Here is a 22737-nt window from a genome sequence, read left to right as displayed (position 1 = left end):
TGAATGGGCTAGTTTAAAAATTATTGAACGAAAGAATTTCAATACCAACGTGACTTTACGGCGTTACTGTCGAACGTACGCCTAGAAATGACTCTGTAGCCTTCGTAATGTTCAATTGCTACTGAAGGCCAGTTTCGCCAACAAGGATAATATTTTCTCTAATCTCAGTTTTTTAAAAACTCGGTTAAAGTTATTATCTCAGTAATGTGAGGATCGTGTTTCACCAACGACGTTTTATCTAATTTTTCAAAAACCGAGATGATTAGAATAAATGATTTGGGTCGCACGTTTTTCATAACTCTGACGTGGGAAAAATAAATGACGGTAAGTTACCGTATGACATGCAATCAGCTTTAATCAGCTGGTAAGTGTACAACCAAGTACAGAGTGAGAAAATGAACAGCAACAATGTTAATATTGACAATGAGAGTTAGAAAAGCTCAAATATGACGTTTTCGTGGAAGGATTTATTAATTTATCTGGCCAAATACCACGCACGGGTAATAAAAAATAAATAAAAAGCAAATAGTGGAACCGCGTTTGGCAAGAGCATGGAATGCGAGAATATTGCGGTAAAAAACTTGTAATCACCTTTGTTTAATGCATCGTTATTTAAAAATTAAAATTTTCAATTTAGCGAGACTCCCAGATTTTAAATAAACACAGTTCTTGGTTATTTTGTGCTACAATAATTAATTACGTCTCACATTGGTAAATTGCGATTTAAGCATGGAAAAGCTCAAGTTAAAGAGAAAGAAACGTTAAATTGCTTTGACTAAGGGAGATCACGCACCCCATTATGATGATAAAAAAATTTTCCTCATGTCTATCCTTGCTTCAATTAAAATTATTCATACACTTGTCGCCGTATGATCAAAATGAAGACGACAAATTATACTGCTATAAGCCCCGAACCCTGGCCCCCTGGGTGCGAATCGACGTCGGAACCACTTTACCAACTGACCGATGTATAGGAAAATGCGCTACGAATGCCATAAAAAATATGGCATTGAAAACCTCCAACTCCCCTTGTGAGTAAAAATTCATCCTCTTCAATGAGAGCGAGAACTGCCTTTACAGTTTCCTTTGCCATTTTGGGATGATAAAAAAAATGCACGCTACCATTTATATTAAAATAATCTGCACGCTCATTTATCCGTACTGAACGTGGTCTCCGAATATAATGTCGATATTCTTCATCGCTGTCATTCGTATTTTCCGAGAACTGTTGAAGCTGCATGCGCGCCATACCATAATACATCTGCCCTCAGATTAACTGTGATAATAAGCTTTGAACGGAGGAATATCATCGGTAAAAGTATAAACCGAGATAACAGCCCAAAACTGAGTTAATGGATCTGGTGAAACGCGACTGTTGTAATATCTCGGTTTTTGGAGAATATTATCCGAGTTAATTCAATTATCCTCGTTGGTGAAACTGGCCCTAAGCTAAACATTAAAAACAGCAATAAATGAAATTTCCTATCAATAACGTAAAGGCTTCACTGACCCTGTCTTACCTCATATTGCTAACCGTGAATATAAAATACAAGATGCATCATCTTCCGGTCGTCGTTTACACAACACCATAAAACGATTCGGATCGAATCTACATACCATAAAACCCACTTCCGACCACTGATTGACTGACTCAGTGCCGTAACTATGGAGGGGGATGAGGGGATGAGTGGATAGTTGAAGCCTCCCCCTCCTCCCCTCCCCCAAGCCCCTGAGAAATAAAAATGTTTTTTTATTAACTATTGTCTAGTTTTGAGCTTTAATAACTGCATCTGCTAAAAGTTCAAGTTTTAGTGCCAAAAATATGTAAAATTTTCCCGAAAAAGTTGACTGGGGGGTCGCCACCCAAGGCCATCCCATCCCCCTCCAAAGTATATTCCTAATTACGCCACTGGACTGACTGATTCATACAAATGTTTGGGTGAACAATGAGGGATATACTAGACAAGGCGAGGAGGGTAAACTGCTGGTTGAGATAATGGACAGAATGTGGAAGAAGCCAGTATAGTGTAGCGATGCCAAAAACACGGATACAGGGACGGATGTCCCGTGAAAGGGGGAACCGTTCAAAAACTTTTTATCAGGTATCCATACACTTCCGGCAAATTAAATTCGACTTTGGAACAAATACCGAATAGACATTTTGTCGGCCTCGGTGTCGGCGTGGTCAAGAGTTCGACTGCCGAATGGTCAACCGAGGTTTGTGAGCGTCCTCCGCTGTTATTCGTTAGATTCTGCCGCTGTAAAGGCGTTACATGTTATCAGGACGGTGAAGTTAAATAAATAAATAAAATATCGATGTACATCGCAGGATTTTTTTCGGGATTTTTGTAGCTTGTCCTCTGTTTTCGCCGAACGGCCACCGCTTAAAAGCCATGGTAAAAATTGAAAATAGGGGACAATTGCCTCCTGCCCATTTTATCATAAAAATGGTTACCTAGGGTCAAAAATTGTGTCGAAAACTGTACGCATTACTTGGAATTCCCGCAGACCTGAAATCAACGGTGTGAGGTGAGATGTTGTGGAATATAATGATGTAAAATGAAATATGCAAAGGATGGGTACATTCTAGGACATCCGAATTTCGACTTTCACCTGTTTGAAAATAGAAGGCTTGTTTTCGAGAACTTTCTTACGGGGACACAATTTCTCTCAGGACTTAATTTGGGCTGTTAATATTTGGTTAGCACCGTAAATTTCTATACGGTAATTTTCATAACTATCAAGTACATGATCATTAATCATAGCTAATGGAGCATTTTATATAATTTTGTCTTATATACCTATTAACACCGTGTTCAACGAAACGGAATGACTGATATTTTATATTTTCCGGCCATTTTCTTCCTTAGAATAAACAAGAGGCAATTTTGTTTTTAATGAATGAGAAGTGGCCTTCAGATTAAGACTTGCGAATTGTATATTTTTCGATTTCCGGCTATATGATCTTGCTTCGCAATATTTGTCCCCCTCGCTTCGGAGAAAGGAATCATATTCTGCTGAAATCTTCATCGTATCCACCGAAAATAACAGCCAAACGGCCCCTATTACAATTTTCAAGGGATCAACATTGTCAGTGCCGCATAAAAGTTATCGCAGAGGAATCATTGGACTGAGATGGTGACAGGGTACGTACAACAAGACAAATACTTCGGAACTCTGAGGATTAATCGAGTTAAGGAAGAATCACTACAGAGCCCGGGTCGCATGCCTTTTATGATAACGTGGACGGAATGAGTAAGAGGGTGAAGATTACGTTTGGGGGCAGGAAGCAAGGCATAGGTCTCCGTTCCGCGTCGTCCTAATTTCGCGAGGAGGCGGATTTGAGGGAGCACGTGCCCGGAGACGGATTGCTCTCGTCCGATCCGCAATATGATGCCACAAGGCGATGCGGGCGACGACGGGGGAAGGAAGGAAGGAAGGCAGCCGGCGGCGACGTCGACGGTGGCCACTTGTGGCGCGCCCGAAAGGGGTTGAACCCTGCAAGGAGGGAGGCGGCGGGAGCACCCAAGAGAGGCGGCACTCGAGAGAGAGAGGGGAGGGGGTGCAGCTACACAAGGAGGCTGTTGCGGCAGGCAAGGGCCAGACCAATAACCTCCTCTCACCAGACACGACACCATCATCATCATCACCATAATCACAAGGCAACAGTCCGAAGGTTGATTTCGACGCATCTCACCACTCGCTCAGTCTATCAGCTTATCTTTTGACGACGGGTAATTTTGATGATGATGAGTAATTTCATTTTATTTGATTTTTATTTGAAATAAAATGACACACACGTACACCAGGGTTGTCAATTTACAGTGCACTTATTACGATAAAAGTGAAACAAAAAAACCAAAGCAGTACTTTACAAAGCAAACAGTAACAAAGCAAAACAACAAACCGATACGGTGGCCACATTCTCAGTATTTACCAAGTTATTTGGCTATTTTGCATTAACTGAGATGATGCCAAATTAGTAAAAATTATGTATTGATACAAGGGATTAATGTTAGTTGGAAGAGAATTTATTAGGACGGAAACATGGTAGAAAAGAGAAAATTTAATTGTTGATAGCCTGGATTTTGACAGGTGGAGTAGGGAGTTCGAATGCTGAGGCGGGAGGTTTCTTACGTTGATGAAGGAAGCAATAGCAGGACTGTCGAAGCATAGTAAATTAATTTTATATCTGATTGTAGTCGGAGACGAGAGAGACTCATGGGGAGATGTAGAGAGGATAAAACTGAAAATGGATCTCAGATGTCACTCACAGTATGTTACCAGCAGCAAAGATTGGTCCTTCACATGAAAATAGTAAGATAAATCGGCTTGATAACTAGAAGCCAAAAGACAATTTCATAAATGGTTAGAGGCTTTAGCGCTTTAAGTGACGCAGTTTAGTCAACCACCAATGGCTCCTGCGGACCAGCTGGGGTTCGTTGGCCTCCGGTGGGGAACCTCTGTCCAAGCTGAACACGAGATGTGTTCAGAAAATAACTAGAGCTATATTAGGAACGGAAACTAAATTTTTAAATTTCTCGCGATTTTGGAGAGTCCGACTCAATTTTTAAAAAATATGTTGGTATACATGCCCCTGAAGTATGATAAAATTTTCATCTGTATTCACTGTTTATTTTGTCCGTGGCAGCCGGTAAAGTGAGACGCGTTTTCAGGAGCTCGGGGATTTCGGGCTCACACGCCTTGCCTGTTCGTTTGTTGTGCTCGGCCAAAAACAATACTGTAACGATGCCGCAGCCTTTACATTCGCCAGAAATGACTACATGCGACTTTTTTCCTATTTCCAAAAAGAACATTAATGGGCCGTCGTTTCACAAGCATAGTCGCTGACTGAGCTAACGGCTATCCCAAAGATAGAGTTTGAAAGGTGTTTCGAGGATTGGATGAAGCGCTGACACAAGTGTTTTATATCCAATTTTTTATGAGGGGACTATTTTGAAGGCAACGACATAAATTTAGACGAAAAAATAAATTTTTTTTTTTCAAAAACAAAAATTCCCGTTATTTTTTTAACACACCGAAGAATAATAAATTCGAATGACAATTACAGTTGAAAAATAATAAATATATCGGAAACAGGTTTTTCGATTGATTAGGCAATCATGAACGAGGATGAGAGTAGGCGCAAACCTGTTATCGTCTCTTCTTCTCCCAGAGGATGATTGTCTCAGTCAATCGAAAATCCCGTTTCCGACATACTTATCATTTTCCAACTTTAGTAGGAATTCGTATCTCTTGTCTTCTGACATATTTAGAGAAGCCAATTAAATTAAAAATTCTTCTTAACTATTAGTGGCTCAATTTAATTATTCTAACTATGTTTCCGCTGCGGAATCACGTCGAGATTTTCAATAACAACCATATCCAGGGATTTGAGGTGCGAAAGCACTCGGCTGGCCATGCATTAAAAGCGCCACCGCTGACGAGTCACGGTCTCTCTGCACCCGAGCGAAGCAATGACGGATTAATGAAGCTAGAAGGGTTGGGGCAGAGCCTCGGCAGAGAAAATAAACCGGGGGATCTCGAGTGTATGCAATCCCCCCAGAAGAGGGATATATATATATTCGAAAAAAAAAATACCCACTAACACTGGCATTATTAACGGTTTCGAGACTTAGAACTGATATTAAAAAAAACATCATATTCTCCGTTTACCTTCAGTGCATCTACATACACATACTACCCTGCAAGCCGCCTCAATGCGTGGGGCAGGGGGTGATAGGACACCAGCCGTTAACAAAAATGAAATTCTCAAACGAAATTTCTTCAAGCAATTGTTAAAGATCTTTATTGTCCGGGGGAAAAACGAATTTCCATTCTTATCCCTCCGGCAAAATATCTCTCTCAATTTATTATTTCCGTCGGACCTGGAAATATAGTTGGGTTATAAAATAGTGTTCTCCATATCGCTCTAAAAGATAAATATTTTCTGTTGCTCAAGCAAGCGCGCAGCCTCCGAGTCTGTAGCGACTCCCAGCCTTATTCGCATAATATCTGGATAACGCCATTAGAAGTTTTTGAAGGAAAAAAAATCGCTGACGTATCGCTGTAAACACTTATTTAAGGGACCGGTCACCTCATTCATGGGTAGGATTTGGAGGCGACCCACAACTTAGATCATTTGTGTCATAGAGAAGGAAGATGGATCAAAGCCCGGCATCGGCATAACCCTGCTCTACACGAAAGCACCAAGAGGACCATGGTTTAACGTTCCATTTGAAGGACGGAGCGCAATTTCTTGAAATGCCCTTCACAAATTACTCAAGCAGAGAACTGGTGAAAAAATCCCCGCCACTTTGGGATTCAAACTTGATTACTTCGCCATATTCTTCAAAATCCTCCCTCAGAGCAAAGTCAACCACGAGGTAAGGCCGGAGGGCAACGCTTTGAATAGCTTTCATGTGGCAATCGTAATGGAGCATGTACCATAGAGACCCATAAAATCAGATAGCTGCTACTCAGGTATCCGAGAGGGTTAAATCAACAGGAGGTTACTAAAACCCATACCCAGGGGCAAATAAGGCTCAGGTAGTACTCGCACCCGCGACCTCCGGCATACTAGGAAAGATATCGAAAGAAATAACCGCAGACTAGCCAGCGGGGTAACCTTTACCCTCCGTACTGTGGTGCTATGCCCACAAACTGGTGTCTTCTGAAATTGTATGCCTGACATCATATACCTTGTCCTTCGGAGATAAAATTCCGTAAACGAAGGAAATGTCCTGTTGGTTCAACTCGTTTAATTGGTGGAACACCCGGCGCGAATTCGGGTGAACCGGCATCGAATCCCGATCGTGGCAAATGATATTTCCACTGGAATTTCCGCAACGTGTGAGGGGTTGCGTCTTACGTGTGAATCCGAGGCGCGCGGGTGCCGGGTGTGGGTGCGGCCAGGGTCTGCACGAGCGTGGAGGATCACGGAAGCGTCGTCGTCCCTGTTGCGGGCGTCGGGGGCTCCACCGCCGAGGCCTTCCTCCCCGCCCCCTTCTTCCTCCGACTGCTGCCCCCTCCTGCCCCCAGGGCGCAGCATGATACACGCGTCGGCCCCCAGGGCGAGGTTATCTGGGGGGCGAGCACCCGGGGGCAACCGCCCCCCCTTCTGCCCGCTCGCCAATCACCCACAACATCGAGGGAACAACCGAAGGAAAAGACCGTCTCCACCACTCAAATCACACCCTCATTCACAACCACAAGGATTCTTCCCGACCAAAACACCCTTCCGCAGCGACGCCACTGTGCAGGAAGGCCTTCGGAAGCACACGAAACGCGATACGGCCGCGAGATGCCGGGCGCCTTCGCACGAAGACGCACTAACAAATCACAAGTGTTATCAACGGTGATGAACTTCAGCCCCAGCGAAGGTCTTCCTCTTGGGGCAACCCAGCTTCCTTGTACTTGAAGAATGTGACTATTTTCTTTTACCAATTTTCTCGACAATACACAAACGATTGATTCGCCCAGACCTTCGCGCCACGGAGCGCCGGGTCGCCCGCTACGGGAAGCGGGAGATTCGCGAGGAGATGAATGCCCGAGGCGACGGCCTACGAGGGACGGACGAGACACGAATGAACGCTCTTCGCTCGATGGGATCACCACGACGGACTGCGGCCTCCCCCGCACTCGTGCAACCCGGAGGGCGTGCCACGGCGAAATACACGCGCTCGGGCCAGGATTTCCAGGGACGTCACCAGCAGTCTATCGCGCCCTAGGGCGCGAGGGGGAATGGATGAAGATTGCGGGCATACACCCCGCGGGGGACACCGTCGTTATTAGCAAGAGGCAAAGGCCATCTCCGGGGGGGGGGGTTGGACGCGTTTGGGACCGATCTGAGGGGACAGGGAGTGCCCCCGAACACCGCAGCACAACCCCCTCGTGGTTTCGCGAAAAGGTCCGAAGGACGAAATGCACCCTCTTGTGTGTGCTGAAGGGTTGAAGATTATTACTGCGAGGGGTGCTCCACACACGTGGGCAACACACACTCGAGGAGGATGCGGACAAAAGCACGCAGGTTGAAGACGTTCGGGAAGGGGGCGAGACGGTGCTCGAACGAGAAAATGGGGGGCTGAAAGGGGAGGAGGAGAAATGAAGAGCGGCGCGCGCGCGGGCGAGGGACCTCGTCGGTTGCTCGCTCGATTCTGACTCGCGATTGGCGCGAGGGCGCAGGGAGGCGAAGGGGGGGGGGGGACGGAGGGAGAGTGTGTGCGCGCGCGCGCCCTCTATCTCTCTGTAGGGGAGTGAGGAGACGGGCTGCCAACTTAAAATCTCAACCGATCCCTACAACTTCAATTGTATGCCAGCTGACTATGCGGAATTTGCTCCTGGTTAATTCAACCCATTCACTGCATTTGCCCATTTCACGTGGGATGCGCAAAGACTGCCAAGGCTATTTCCCAGAATTCGAAAGATTTCAGATTATATATTGTTATTGTAGTACTTCATTACATTGAATACCTTTAGATTTTTTCCCAATGATGAAGATATATTTACATATAAACCATATAAGGGTTATGGGACACAGTGGCACAGCGAGGGGGAGGTTTTGGGGGTTAAACCCCCCCCCCCCCCAGAGCTCAGAGAAATTTTTAAGCTTAATCCATTTTACTTATTTGGATCAGTATTACTTATAGAATAGTGTAAGGACTAATCAAATATCCTTCAGATGGCTGTAAAACTCGCCATTTTGAAACATTATTCTCAAAATTTTTCTAAAGGAGGGCCCCTCACAACTCCTGCTTACCCTGGTGGGTATGCAATACCCCCCACACCCCCCCAAGTATTATTTGTGCCTAAACCCCCCCCCCCCCCCTAGCCTTAATTCTTCGCTGCGCCCCTGATGGGACGGTATTTACGAGACAGCAGCCGGTGAAACAGCCACAATCACGAAATAAAATAAGCACATGGCAGTGTTTGGACAACCAGCGGGGGCTGATATATCACCGCACTGTTAGTGAAACGGCTAAATAAGGTGATTCAGAATTAAAATCACTTTCTCTCCACGATGAAAGAACACAAATGATAAAGTCCACACTTTTTAATTCCAAAACTCAACAACCGACCATGGTTTCAACTAGCGATGTCATTTTCAAGGTCCCCCTAACCTTGAAAATGACACAATGCATTGAAACCATCGTCGGTTGTTGAGTTTTGGAATTAAAAAGTGTGGAAATTACCATTTGTGTTCTTTCATTGCGGATACATCAAACTTCCACCAATTCAAGCCAGAAACAATTTTATCACTTTCTCTGTTTACTTTAAGAGTATTTACTCAATAAAATGACACGTGAGTGTTGAAACTGGTACAGATGTACGTACCAAATAAAGTGATCAGAAAAGACAAAGTTAAACTAATTAACTTATTTTAAAAAGATTAACTTATTTTAATTAATCATCCTTTCTAAAAATTAATCTTTTACTTTTAAGATATATTAAGTGGCAAAGCAAAATTGATGCATGTGAAAGGATGATGCAAACAATTTAATTGATTTAGGCTAAAAATATATGACCATTTTAATAAATGCCAGTATTTCATAGATGCAGGAGGTCGCATGTTGAAGTATGAAGCATACTTAGCTGGCCTTGCTATAATCCTTGATCAAATGAGATATACCCACAGTATACATGACCTTCATAAAAATTTCTAAATAGTGTATATAATCCTTTATTTCCTTGCAATGTCATCAAGAGGAGCAAAGTATAAGCCATTTGTACCACGGAGATAACTTTTCAGCATAATCCCTGGATTCAATTATAATTTTGTCACATGATCAATGTACCCTTCACTGTTGAATGAAAGGTATTAGATCAATGAATTGTGGATCAACAATATAAATCAATTAATTCTCATGGAATTCTTAGCATAACTCTTCAGCAAAAAACCTTCAGGGAATTATGTGCGAGCGTAAATTCTCACAGAATATGTACTCTCGGCTCCATAGAGCACCAGTTGAAACACTCTCAATGAGCCTGCATTCACCTGAGCACAAGTTAAGTTTATTTCTCTGAAAAGGTCCCGAAACGCCAATAAATTCCAGAAAATTTTTCTTAGAAGTCTTTAATTTATTCATCAAAATTATTTCCATTCAACAGAATTTTCAAATTTTTCTAATTAAAGCCTAGTCCTCTTTTACAACACCAAATTTTTTTTCGGAGCTCAAGTAATTTCAATTGAAAATTTGCAAACGTAAAATTTGCATTTTTTGCATGGAGCACTCCCAAAATTAAACCACTACCAAGCATACCTTAAACAGACTGAAAATTTTTAAAAAATGATGGAGGTACAGAAAAATACAGACCTAATAATTTCATATGGATAAAATGTTGTATTGTGCGCCTGTATTGAAACAACACCCCCACAGAATGCAAATATTGGAAGTCTCTAAAACAGATTAACACTGACCCCAGGAAAGAAGCAAATCTGTCCGAGCACAAATAATGGAATCAATACAATTTTACTTATTCTTCCACAGAAAGACCTGCAGAATACAGGGTTACACTCCGACTGACTCTGACCCCAATGAAGAATCAATTGTAGTATAAGTTTCAATGTAGCAACCACATGCTATACAATGTAGCCACCTATCTGCCTTTCAACACACTTGTGGAATATAGAAAAATTCACCAGGGATTGATGTGGATGAGGGATGCATTGTTGAAAAGAGAATTAACTGGAATAAACTGGAATTGGAGCTAACTGGAATTGATATAAAGGGTAATTGCATAGGTAGGAAATGCATATGATCATGATTAAAAAACATTTTTCAAGAATCGTTACTGTTCAAGGTATTTTATTACTCCTCCTTAATTTCATGTGAATAAGAGTACAGTTGCCTGCAACCTAAAACATCACAATTCAGGAGTCACATAGATGGGAGCAACAAGCTAACTATAAACAGGAAATATTCAATGGCTTAGAATGTATCTGAATTTAAAGTATGAGTACAGTCAAAGAGGGATGTAAAATAAAAGAGCATCAAATACACATTATCAACATGGATCACCTGCGCAGGACAAAAAGAAGCACGCAGGGAAAAAAAGACTACATAAAATAATGTACAGTGTACCCTCATTAGAATGACACCTAACGGTTCCCAAAAAGTCATTTGCAATAACAAACTGTACATCTATAGAGTAAAAGGAAAAACAAGAGTGACAATCAGGATGATATATTAAAATCATTGAGCTGCGTAACAATAACAGTTGCTTTATTTGACCGTATAACCTTTAAGAAAAAATATTTACCTGGCATACATCTACAGCCAATACAATAATTAGCTTTAAGTAAAATTTAGAAAAATAAAAAGTATCAACTCCACCCTTCCAACGCTTTCAAATTGCTTTTGGTGAATGCAATGAATGTGGGTGAGGACTAGTAAAAAATGCAATTTTTTTAAATACGCCATTGACTCTACTGTCAATATTTTTGTGAGTGAAGACAAAAAATCGAACCAAAAGGGCTAAGGAGGGAGGTTTATGAGAAATGGCAAATTAAGATCACCTTCAATAAACTTTAACATTCATCAACAGTGAAGCATCTAAACAGAATTAAAATTGGTAACTGATAATTTTGCGTGCCTTCATGTGTATATATCTACATATTAATAATTACACTCAGCAAGCTTAATAAGTAGTTTTTCTTCTTGAATTCCTGATATATTTAATCATTTTATGAATGTTAAGTAAGTCATAGTTCAATACAAAGTGATAGGCATGGAAATTTTTCCACCTTTGGTATTTGTAATGTCTTCTGGTTTTCTTGGAGGTTGGTAATATTTAAGGCATTGGAAAATATTGCGCTTGGATCTGATGCAAGTACAATGGGATTCACAGTGACATGAATGATCAGGCAAACAAGGATAAGGATTTAAGATAAAAAAGAATCCAGCATACAAGCCTATGCTCAAAATGTTTTGATGCTGATTGGCTCTGGAAAAACAATAACAATTTTTATAAAATGGCAGCTTTCTTTATCACATCCCAATTGGCTCATGAGAAGCAGTTGAACACAACCCTTGTGATTAAAAAATTATGCATATTTAAAACATTTAAACTTGGTTATGTAGTCATCCATACAGCAACAAACCCCATTAACTATTGGCCCACATGGGTGTATACTACCCCCTAATGAATACTACCAACATAGGACCAGCTAAAGCTGGAATGGAAATGGAAAAGTTAATTGTGGAACAAATTTTGCATACTTTTTATGGAGATGATTTTAATCGTGTATCTGAACTTGTGTGAATTTAGAGCACAGGGGTGATCAGCTTATCCCTTTCTTTGGTGAATCCTCATGTTACCCACTACAAATCCAATATCCCTAGTTTTACCTGAGTTGGTACAGCTCATATGATTTCCAACTTTGTCTTCACATGCATACTTTGTGTTTTGATTTTAAGCCATGTCTTCTCAGTGAAAACTCTTGAGTAGACAGTAACTTTACAACAACAAATAAAACAGCAGGATAACATACAATGATAAAAACCACACCTAAATTGTGATTGTCTTTATTTTCTGTACATTGCACCAACTATTATTTGTTCATTTTATCTCTGCGGGTCAGCTTTCGTGAGATCCCGGACACTATCAGAGGGCCTCGCTGAAGGGGAAGGGGTAGTACCGAGAGAGAGAGAGAGAGCAGGAGTGACCTTAACGTTGCCAAATGTACACAGGCGCCCTAGTGTCCCACTGAAAAGGTGTGACTCATACGTGGCCACAGATATTTTGGGCCCGGCGGCGAAACAATGCCTACAATGTAAATCTACTTATTTAGAGGGGATTGAGGATAATCCCATCTCAGAAGCCAGGATATTGTCCGCTAAATGCGAGACCGCTGGTGAAAGGCATACATAAGCGTAACATTCTGATAAACGGGGATTGCAAGGGAATTCATGAGGATGCAAAAAGAATGGAGAAAAGTAGCACGACGGGTATTTTATTAAATAATTTATTTTGTAACTTATTGCTGGAGTGGTGTTGCTAATAAATCAACCTCCTCGTCTTCCCTCCCATCAGTGTCTTAATTTTTGGAGTCACTTTCGGAGCCTTCAATAAACACTCGGATGTTACTCTTTTAAATCAGAGGTATACAAAACTATATAGGTTGTAATACCCAAATGTAAATACGGAGTTGAGGAAAAGGGTTAAGGTTTGGTAATAAAGGGATCGGAAAAGTACTGAGAGAGAATAGGTGTAGGGAGGGAGTCGGTGCTAATGGGAATGCAAAAGGCGAATAAAAATTTTCTGGAAAGGCGATGGAAAAGGATTGAAGTGGAAGAATAAGGAACAGTAAGTTATAAGTTGGATTTAAATGGAAGAATCAAAGAGCACCAAGAGAACGTGCAAGATTTGACAACACAGCTAGCAGATTCACGAAGTTGACATGACGGAGGTCTGAGAGCGACTGAAATTCCGAAGTGCTAGGCCACGCCTACTGTTTGCTGATTGGAAGAGGGCAAGTCACTTGTAGATAAACTTTCCCTCCTCTCACCCCAACACGGTTAGGCCACACCAGCTCACCCGCAAAGATAAAGTGAACAGACCTTAATTATGATATACAAACTATGCGGCTCATTCACATGTATTCATTGAATGTTTTCCTCCAAATTTCAAATGAATGGAGGGATTCTGGTGACGGTTCAGAACTTATGTAAGTTCTCACAGTAACAGGAGCTAGTCAACCCCACAATACTAATTACTTACGCATTATTATGATGTACAAGTTACATGGGCAATTCGCATTGCCCCAGAAGACTCGTAGTACAGAAAGTCTGATTTTAAGTTTCCTTCATGTCATTCTAATGCAAGTACACTGTACTTCAATAATGATCCATATATTCAATAATGAGTCACAATCTAATATTCAACAAATACTAAGATGAAAGTAGCTTGTTCTCTACAGGAAATATATCTGAATGTATGCACTCCAACTTTCACAAGATTATTAGTTTTCAGAGTTTTTTCTTCATGCCTTTGTGCCATCAAATGTGTTTAAATCGTGTCCCACTGCAGATGTTAAGAATGTATTTCATTCAATTGTACAAGAGGGAAACACGTGAAAGAAAATATTTAACAGAGAATACATTAACCTCTTCCACCTCTCAACATTGGCAAGATGGATCAGGGCTCACAAAGTTATTTGCCTCCATCAGCAAAGGACATGGTGTTGACAATGACAAGTACGTACATGGAGGAAAAAAGACGGAGTGAGGGACGAATCAGGTTAATAATATGACAAGTGTAATGCAGAGGAGTCAGTCGAGTCAGAGGGCAGAGGTCCGGGGACAAGACTGCCGAAAAGGGCTTTCCCCAAAACTGCGAATCATCTGAGACAGGAGCTCACCACTGGAAGAATCCAAGAGGAAAGAATTTCTCAGGGAGGACAGCTTGGCAAGCTGTTAGACTGACTAGGGCAGTGTTCATTCGAGATGAGTGGAAGAGGGGAGTGTGCAGCGCAAGCAGAGGTTTGAGGGGAGTGCATCTTGCGGGTTGTATGTACACGCAAGTGGGCCAACACGACAATGCCACAGTAATCGGCTGATGCTCTCGTTGATGTGATGCTAGCAATCAAACATGCCTGCCTGGACGTGATCTATGAGTCTAGGTACCCAAGGGGTTCCCCTTGGAACAATCTTAAACACTATCTCATTGCATGTGAGAGTATGCCAGATTCTAGACATCTATGATGTTTCAGGACCAGCCTTCACCCCTGCACTAATGTCTTGAGGCTACTCTATGGATTCAGTAGATTTCATAATTCTATGCTCACACACTAATTGCACTGAAAACTCACTACTTTCATGTTTTCATTGGAATAGGGGTCATTCTAAATTGGTATGGAACACAATCGGGAACAGTCATGCCTCAGCAAGTGCAACAGAGGAGCCTTTGAACTAATCGAACGCACTTTGAACGAGGCCATCAAAACATGCAGAAGATGGGAAAAATTCCTCAGCACCTAAAAGTTGCAAAATAAAATCCTATGCAACAAATATGCTTCAATCAAAAACCCTAGAAATGTTTCTGGCTAAGAAAACTCAATACCATGACATCAACACTCAATTAAAGAATATTTAAATAAGTATATTTGCATAGAATTTCTCCTCCAATGATTTCTATAAGACCTCCAACACAGCAATATTAATTTCAGCTTGATTGATGGACATGAATAATCAGATACATATATGCAACTAACATTTTGTCAAGCACAAATAAAGAGTTACAACAAAATTCTCGAGGATGCTTAATATGGCTTCATAATTCTGTAGCATTTATGGTATCAGTGGCGTAATTAAGGGGGGGACGAGGGGATAGATCCCCCCCAGAGCCTCAGAGAAATTAAAAAAATCTTTAAAACTACTGCCTAGGTTTGACACGCAATAACTGCATCTGTTCGAAGTTGAATTCTAAGTGCCAAAATGATTTAAAATCTATTTCCAGGTATGTCATTTTTCAAAAATTTTCCCAGTCGTCTGGGGGGGAAGTTGCCCCTCCAAACCCCTCCATCCCCCCCAGAGCATATCCCTAGTAATGCTACTTTATGGTATTTTTATAATATCAGTGAGACTGGATGAAGAATGACTCCAATATTAAGTGGATTTCTCAAATCATCAGCCACCCATAAAACAAAAAATATTCTCAACAAAAAGGATCACAGGTCTACCAGCATGGAGTATGTACCTATATGTATCTTCCTTTTTTAGCCATTGATAATGGAGTTGATATAATTACCAGGGAAATAGTAAATTACAGAATTTTCAAGACACTTTGTAACGTCCAACCAAGAATAATTAATACCTATGAGGAGATAAGAAATTCGTCAGTAAGCTATGGCAAAAATAATACAGATTTCAGAAAATACAAACTTTCTGCTGAGATTCCTACTTAAGAAGATGAAAAAGTTGATGAGGATTACAATAGGAAGATTTCCAAGAGTATTCAACATATGATTCTAGCATATAGTGGAAAGTATTGCTAGAGAGCTGAAGTATTACTTGAAACAGCCATTATCCTATTCTCTGCACAACACCTAACATGGGGCAAGGCATTAAGCAGTCCAAATATTATTAACATTATAACATTCAACTTCCCTGTACCATTTTCATCTTCAGATGCAAATTATGTGACAATCATTAATACCTATGCACTAAGCAAACATGGTCATTTGCTGGTTAAGTTAAGGTTATGGTAAAATATGAATTTTTCCAGAATCACCATTAATTTTTTCCTTTCTTGCAACTTCATCTTTCAGCTCTGACCGCAAACCTCTCTTCATCCCACACGATACAACACCTTAAAGTCTTAACAGAAAAGTAGATTTCAGCTGTTAACAGCTAACACCTGAGCATTCAAAATTAATCTTCATCCACAAGAGGTACTATGCCACAAACATGCTGTATTGTGGTATTGTATTATAAGCAGCAATCTTGACCTTACTAATACTAATTACTGTAAGTTAAGAACTTCTATGCGTGTTGAATGGATGGCAGGCCAAACTTCTTCACTTACAAATAGGGTTTTTGCCAACTATTGAAGATTGATAAAAAAGTGGTTGTAAATTATAGTTGGGAAATTCAGTTCACCATAATTCCAACGAGTCTATCATACATTTATAGTACCAAAGCACTGAAAAAGTGAGGAATTTTTAAGGGCACAAAACAGGAGGTGATGATGAAAATTCGTCCTCGATGTCAGCTGAAGATATAAATACTTGGAAGCCACTATTAAAGCATGATCACCCACTTCAGTTCATGAAGAAATGGCATAGATGTGGACGAATTCCCTTGGATGCAATTAACATCACTAGAAAGTACCCTGATGAATATGTCTCAGGATTCAACTCCACTATGTGGTTTCTATTTATAGTACACTCCATGAATGCCATTTTTTCTTATTTAAAGTCACAGGTAAAGCATTTTTCAGCATATAACATATTGATTCCATGGTAGAGCTCAATACAGTTCTCCACTAAATATGATGCCCCAGAAGAAAAGCCCACCCACAAATGATACAATCCAATAGCTTTTGATAATGTTTAAAGGAAACACTTTTTTTTAATCATTTACGAATCATCCTAAAAGCTTCCACATTGATGTTTCATGGCTACCAACATTAGAATGTCTGAATCCATGAAACATTTGCCGGGACCAACCCCTACAGCAAATCATTATCAGTGAAGACAGAGGAATATCCACGAATTAAAGCACATTTATTTGACTCTTCCTCTGTAGGTAAGTAAGCTATGCAGCCTCTTTCTCTAATAAGACATTTATTCTAGAGATCATTATTATAAAGAGATTCATTACGGTGAAACTTACTCAAATGCAGGAGTTTATGCCCTACAATAATATTACATAGAGTGAAATTCACTTTCTAAGTGGAATAAACCAGATGAAAATACAGAAGCTTCGTTCTGGCCTGTAACACAGTAATCCTTTAGGAAAGCTTACAAATAAGAAGCATTGAATAAGAAGGATAATTTGATTAGTTATACGAACGAATATTTATAAAATTTAGAGAAGAATTTTCTGACAGTAAAATATTATCAAATTTTGAAGTTTGATCATATCAAATGAATTAAATTGATATTAATTTTTTTCCATCCAAACATGTGAATATGTAATAATCATCTTAAACTTTGGGTGCAGGTTAATGATTCAGACAAGCACCACAACCATGCTGATAAGCTCAGATAATGCTATAAGATATAAACCACTTATTGAGATCCCTGATCAGTTGCTAACCTCAATCCTCATGTTGTAAATGAACAAAAAATAAGATTCGGCTTTTGGTCACCACGAGGATGTCCTTTTTAATTCTACTCAATTAAAATTCAACACCCCTGGAAAATTAGAGCCATAAAGGCCACTTAAATTCATGCAGTTTGCATGCAGCTAATTTACATCTTTACATTCGTTAATAGATACCATTTAAAAGATCCTTAAGAATCATATTTTTAGCCACTCAATGCTCTAAAGCATGCTCACTGAAATATTTTCAGATGAAGATAGGCAAAACCTTTTAATGTTCATATTAAGTGAATTTCCCTCTTATTCTGAACACTATCTATAAATACCCCTATTTCACTGCAGCAAATCTCTACCAAAACATATGGGTAACATGACCAAAAATATCTATTAGGTCTAAGATATGTGATCAAATTTTTATGAAATTTTCCTTAGATATTATTATAAACAACTAGTTTTATCATACAGCAGACATCACCTGGTTGTTCTAACCCCAGATGATGTCCTCTGTTGAACAAAAGCAGTCTTCAATAAACATTTATGAGTGAAATTTTGTACTAAGTCTAATAATCGCATTAGCAATGAAATTTCACAAGGTTGAGCTCATAAATATGAAATTCTCTCAAGTAATTTTATCAGGTCACTCCTACAAGAGCAAGAAAAGATCCCTAACTAACTGGTTTTCCAACTCTGGCTCAGTAGTGCTTCCCAAAAATTCTGACAACCCAATTCCACCCAAAATGCAAATAAATTTGTGCTCACTGGTGCTGCTGCTACCTAGGAAAATGTGGAATGAATTTGCCGTGGTTATTTGAATTGATGGTTCCAATGCATTTCTGAAATCGTGAGTTCAACACCAAATATAAAAGAGGCACCAGAGTGCTCATAGTTTTACGGTACATTGGGTCAAATTTTGTCATTGGCAGCACTACAGAGCAAAGCTGGATTCACAGTTAGATGATAACTATCTTGGAACCTAGGGTGAAATTTTATGCACATCACACACTGTACTGCATCAAAACAGCAATAAAAACCTACAAATTAACATTAATTCTGGTTACCATCATTGTGCACTATTAAAAAAATAATGGTTACCGAATCCGACTTTGAAATTCCAAAAAATGGAAACGTTGGTTCCACGATTTTAAAAAGACTATAATGCAGCAGCCATTACATTCTAAAATGACAGAGGCAGTTTCAAGCTTGGTGATTACCTCATGAAACCTTCTCGAAAAAAATTAATTATCATTAATTATCATCTCGCATTAGATCAATAGTGTTGTGTGCAAAGTATTTTAAACTAACGACAGCACCAGGCATATTGAGGATATAACTAAGTGCTCAGGAAATTCCACCCTCACCTGCTACCTTAAACTAATGCAGCTTTCAGATGGATTTTTCATCATTCTCCATTCACTGTACGGCACTATCAGAAGGCACAGCATGCACTGTGCATTAGAGCACTGTGAACAATTGCCAGCAGTCTCCATGAAGTTCACACGGCAAATAATGCTGTGCCATGTAGGAATGGTTGCTGTGAGAGAAATGGTGGCCTTTCAAAGCACTGTAACTGAAGATACCCCTAAAGGCCCACAATAGTTCTAAGTCACAGTGAATGAAAAAGAAAAGTTGGACCATCTGAAAGCGGCCTCAGACTAACTCAGGAGATGAAAAGGAGGCCACAGCATGCACATTGATCATCACTTATGCACATATTTCAATCGACCACTAACCCACTATCCACTCAGCACAATGCCACAAATGAGAACCTAAAGAGGAACCACAAACATACAGGACCCTATCGTCAAAAGGACTATCAGAAGACAAGTACTTACCGCCCTGCAATGCCCGTGGGTTGAATCTCTTGCACAAAAATTCCAAGCTCTCCCTTTTCCTCGCTGCGCAGCCCAACCACACTGAATCCAAGGCTACTGCCTTCGGGTTTGAACAGCTTCTTGCCAAATGCAGCAAGTCATGAAAAATTTACAAAATGAAAATAATGATCATCAATACATTTAACCACGGAGGGAGTGAAAAAAAAATGTTATAGCATACATTATACACATGACTTGCAGTGAGTAATTTTTTTTTCTTCTTGGGCCCTCCTCAATACTGTATCACCTATCAATCAAACTATCTAAACAACATGGTACCACAACAGAAATTAGTGGCTTGAAAACATTTTTGTTTTTATTTTAATTATTTCCTTAAGTTCATGAAATACATTTTTTAAATAATATATATATTTATGAATGAATAAACTATATTGCTGTATATTTCAAGTTATGATCAATAGAAAATTGTATTTAAAAGAAAAAATATCAAAAAATTTACTATCACGATCAGGGCTTTATAATTTTAAAAAACATGCATATGAATGAGGAGACCTAGAACCAATGCTATAGCCACATTACAGAACTAAAATGCATAAATCAGATTTACAATGAAGACCTGAAAGGGAAGATGAAAGTAAAACAATGAATGAACAGAATCAAGCATATCAAATTACAAGGAGGAAGATTGTAACCAAGCACTGATACACAACTCTTGATCATTGCCTTTGAAGAATCCTAACAGACACAGCTGCCACAAGTGAATGCATCAGGTAAACCAAAACAATAGAAGCTGAATTAAAAAATATTTATTCATAATTTCATGGTCAGCACACAATCATGCACACAAATTAGAAATCCTTGGCAGTGTGAGCAACAAAACCCATACTCTTCTCATAGGCCCCTTACGTTTGCCTGGTGATAGCATATTTGGTCTTGCCTTGAGGCAGCCATTACATCTGTTGACAGCAGACATAGATTAGTTGCCTCGAGAGGTAAGATTGGAAGACACAGCTTTGGCCAGATGAGGAGTTAGAGTTGAAAAATGCCTGCGAGACATTAGCATTCCTGAGTCGAGGACACGCTGCGATAAGGGCAAGTAAACACGCGTGGAGACACTGAAGACTCAGGGAAACTGGCTTAGGATATCCTGCAGAGCAGTTGTATTCAGTGATTCCAAAGTATTCCATTTGCTCGATTAAGTAATTTAAACCAACCTATGCCTTGTTCTCTAGCCGTGTCTTCCCAAAACCCATTCCTTGCGGTCGAAATCTTACAGTGGTACAAAAGTTTGCCATGGATAAACAACCACATGAAATTAAATGGCACACTTACTACCTATCTTTCATAAAGTAAATTATTATAGATAGTAGCCATCTTTATACAATAATCTTCAAGATATATGCAACAATCACTTTCAGCTATCTGAGACTCTTAAGACAACATACCGATCCTCGTGCATTGTGAGGCTAGCTATAGTTTGCCTAGGCTTTCCAACTGAGCTAATTACTAAAAGGCCTAACAACTAAAAAAGCTTTCATACTCACCAGGACCAGTAAATTTTGAACAAAGTGAATGATATTTGGGAATTTTCATAACTCATTATCTTAATTTTCTGCCATACCCTAGCTTCTGAAATTGATTTTAATTGATACTTCATGATAGTTTTACCATACTCAATTTCATGAGGTTATTTAAGAACAGCAACAGCAAAGTCATTACAGCAAAAAGAAACAAATATTACTGATTACAATTTCTTGATCTAAATAATGCCCACAACGACAGCGGCACAACATGGCAAAACCATTCCAAAATACAAATGAATCAATTGCAGGACCAAAAGTCAAACAAGATATTCAAATAAATAGACGTGAATGCAAAGAGGTAGAGGTTCTACTACCACTGCAAAATTTTTTAATCTCAAAACAAAACCTACCCAAAACAGGCTAGAGAAATTTGTGTTCCACACACTCCTAAACCTGAATTCACAGTGATGAGGAATGAGAGCTTGAAATACTGCCTTATATTAACCGAAGAGACTGTAATGATTATATATCATCCCGAAAACAGCTTTTTTACAAACAGCACAGCTTAAAAATTCAATCAACCCACATGACACAGGTTAAACATATTATGTTTCTCATATCAGGTCGCAGTTGTGAGTTTCTAACAGAGGGTTACATAAAAGTTAGTTTTCTGATTACATGCTGCAAAACCATGGTAGTACCTCATAGTTTAAGTATGCTCAGTTTAGTAAGCTATGGAGAGTTTTACTTAACCACATTCAAAAGGGCACATTGAGTTGAAGGCTCTCCTGAAAACATCCTTGCATTTAAAACCCTGGTTTCCAAGAATCATGTGCATGACGCATAATGCACAGACGTGTAACCAAGGATCTGGGAAAGCGGTTTCCAAGGACAGAAAATACTGAGTCAACCGTCGCATGATCGCATCACGAAAAAGTTGCCCTTCGCTGCGTGGCACCGTTCCATGACCATGCAGTGCCCTATCCTTGGAGACCAGTGGCATGAAGATCCCGTAAAGGCAACTGAGGTGTGATCATGCCAACACTCATCACACAGCAGTTCTTGGGTACTTAACAGCTTGAGCAGCAGTACAGGAATAATGCCTACAGTTATTTAGAGACCCACCAAACATTTCAGGAGACTGAGGTTGAGAATCAACCTACTTCTATGAATAACAACAATTTCTCCCATTTTTATAATGGAGATTATAATTGCATAGAAGATCCTGCTTGCAGCAGACAGCTAATGCAGCCACCTAAGCTGAAAATGAAAATCACCTCATAGTGGATGAAACAGCAAACACTACGTACATATGCACCCGTAATATGCTTTTGATCACTTTCACGCAAATATCAAAGCAAGTCAACGTGATTACCATAGGCATTAACTTAATACATAAATGTGTGCAAATTTTTTCCATGTATCCCGCTGGTTGATCCAGCTCACAGTCATTTTGTATCGGTAAGATACTATCCACATTTTCACTTCCACATCAATGGTTGGTAGCCTGCCTTTTAAGTCACTATTGAGCTGCAAAATTATGCACTGCAGTGCCTAGTCGCGATTGTTGCTGTATGATCTGCTATTGAGACAATCTTCAGAAGTGATAATACCGTA

General features: G+C 39.9%; 1 protein-coding gene across 1 annotated transcript in view; it reads right to left on the bottom strand.

The window, feature by feature from the left end:
- Nucleotides 1-22737, bottom strand: part of LOC124158010 (patj homolog) — a 142693-nt gene that overhangs the window by 101573 nt on the left and 18383 nt on the right. Inside the window, exon 5 of the mRNA XM_046533154.1 lies at nt 19598-19716. Coding sequence (XP_046389110.1) covers nt 19598-19716 — 119 coding nt within the window. The remainder of the gene's footprint in view (nt 1-19597; nt 19717-22737) is intronic.

This window comes from Ischnura elegans, chromosome 4, assembly GCF_921293095.1.
Source record: "Ischnura elegans chromosome 4, ioIscEleg1.1, whole genome shotgun sequence".
Taxonomy (NCBI): Eukaryota; Metazoa; Arthropoda; class Insecta; order Odonata; family Coenagrionidae; genus Ischnura; species Ischnura elegans.
Note: the sequence above shows the minus strand (reverse complement) of the source record. Positions and strands in the feature narration are given on the sequence as shown.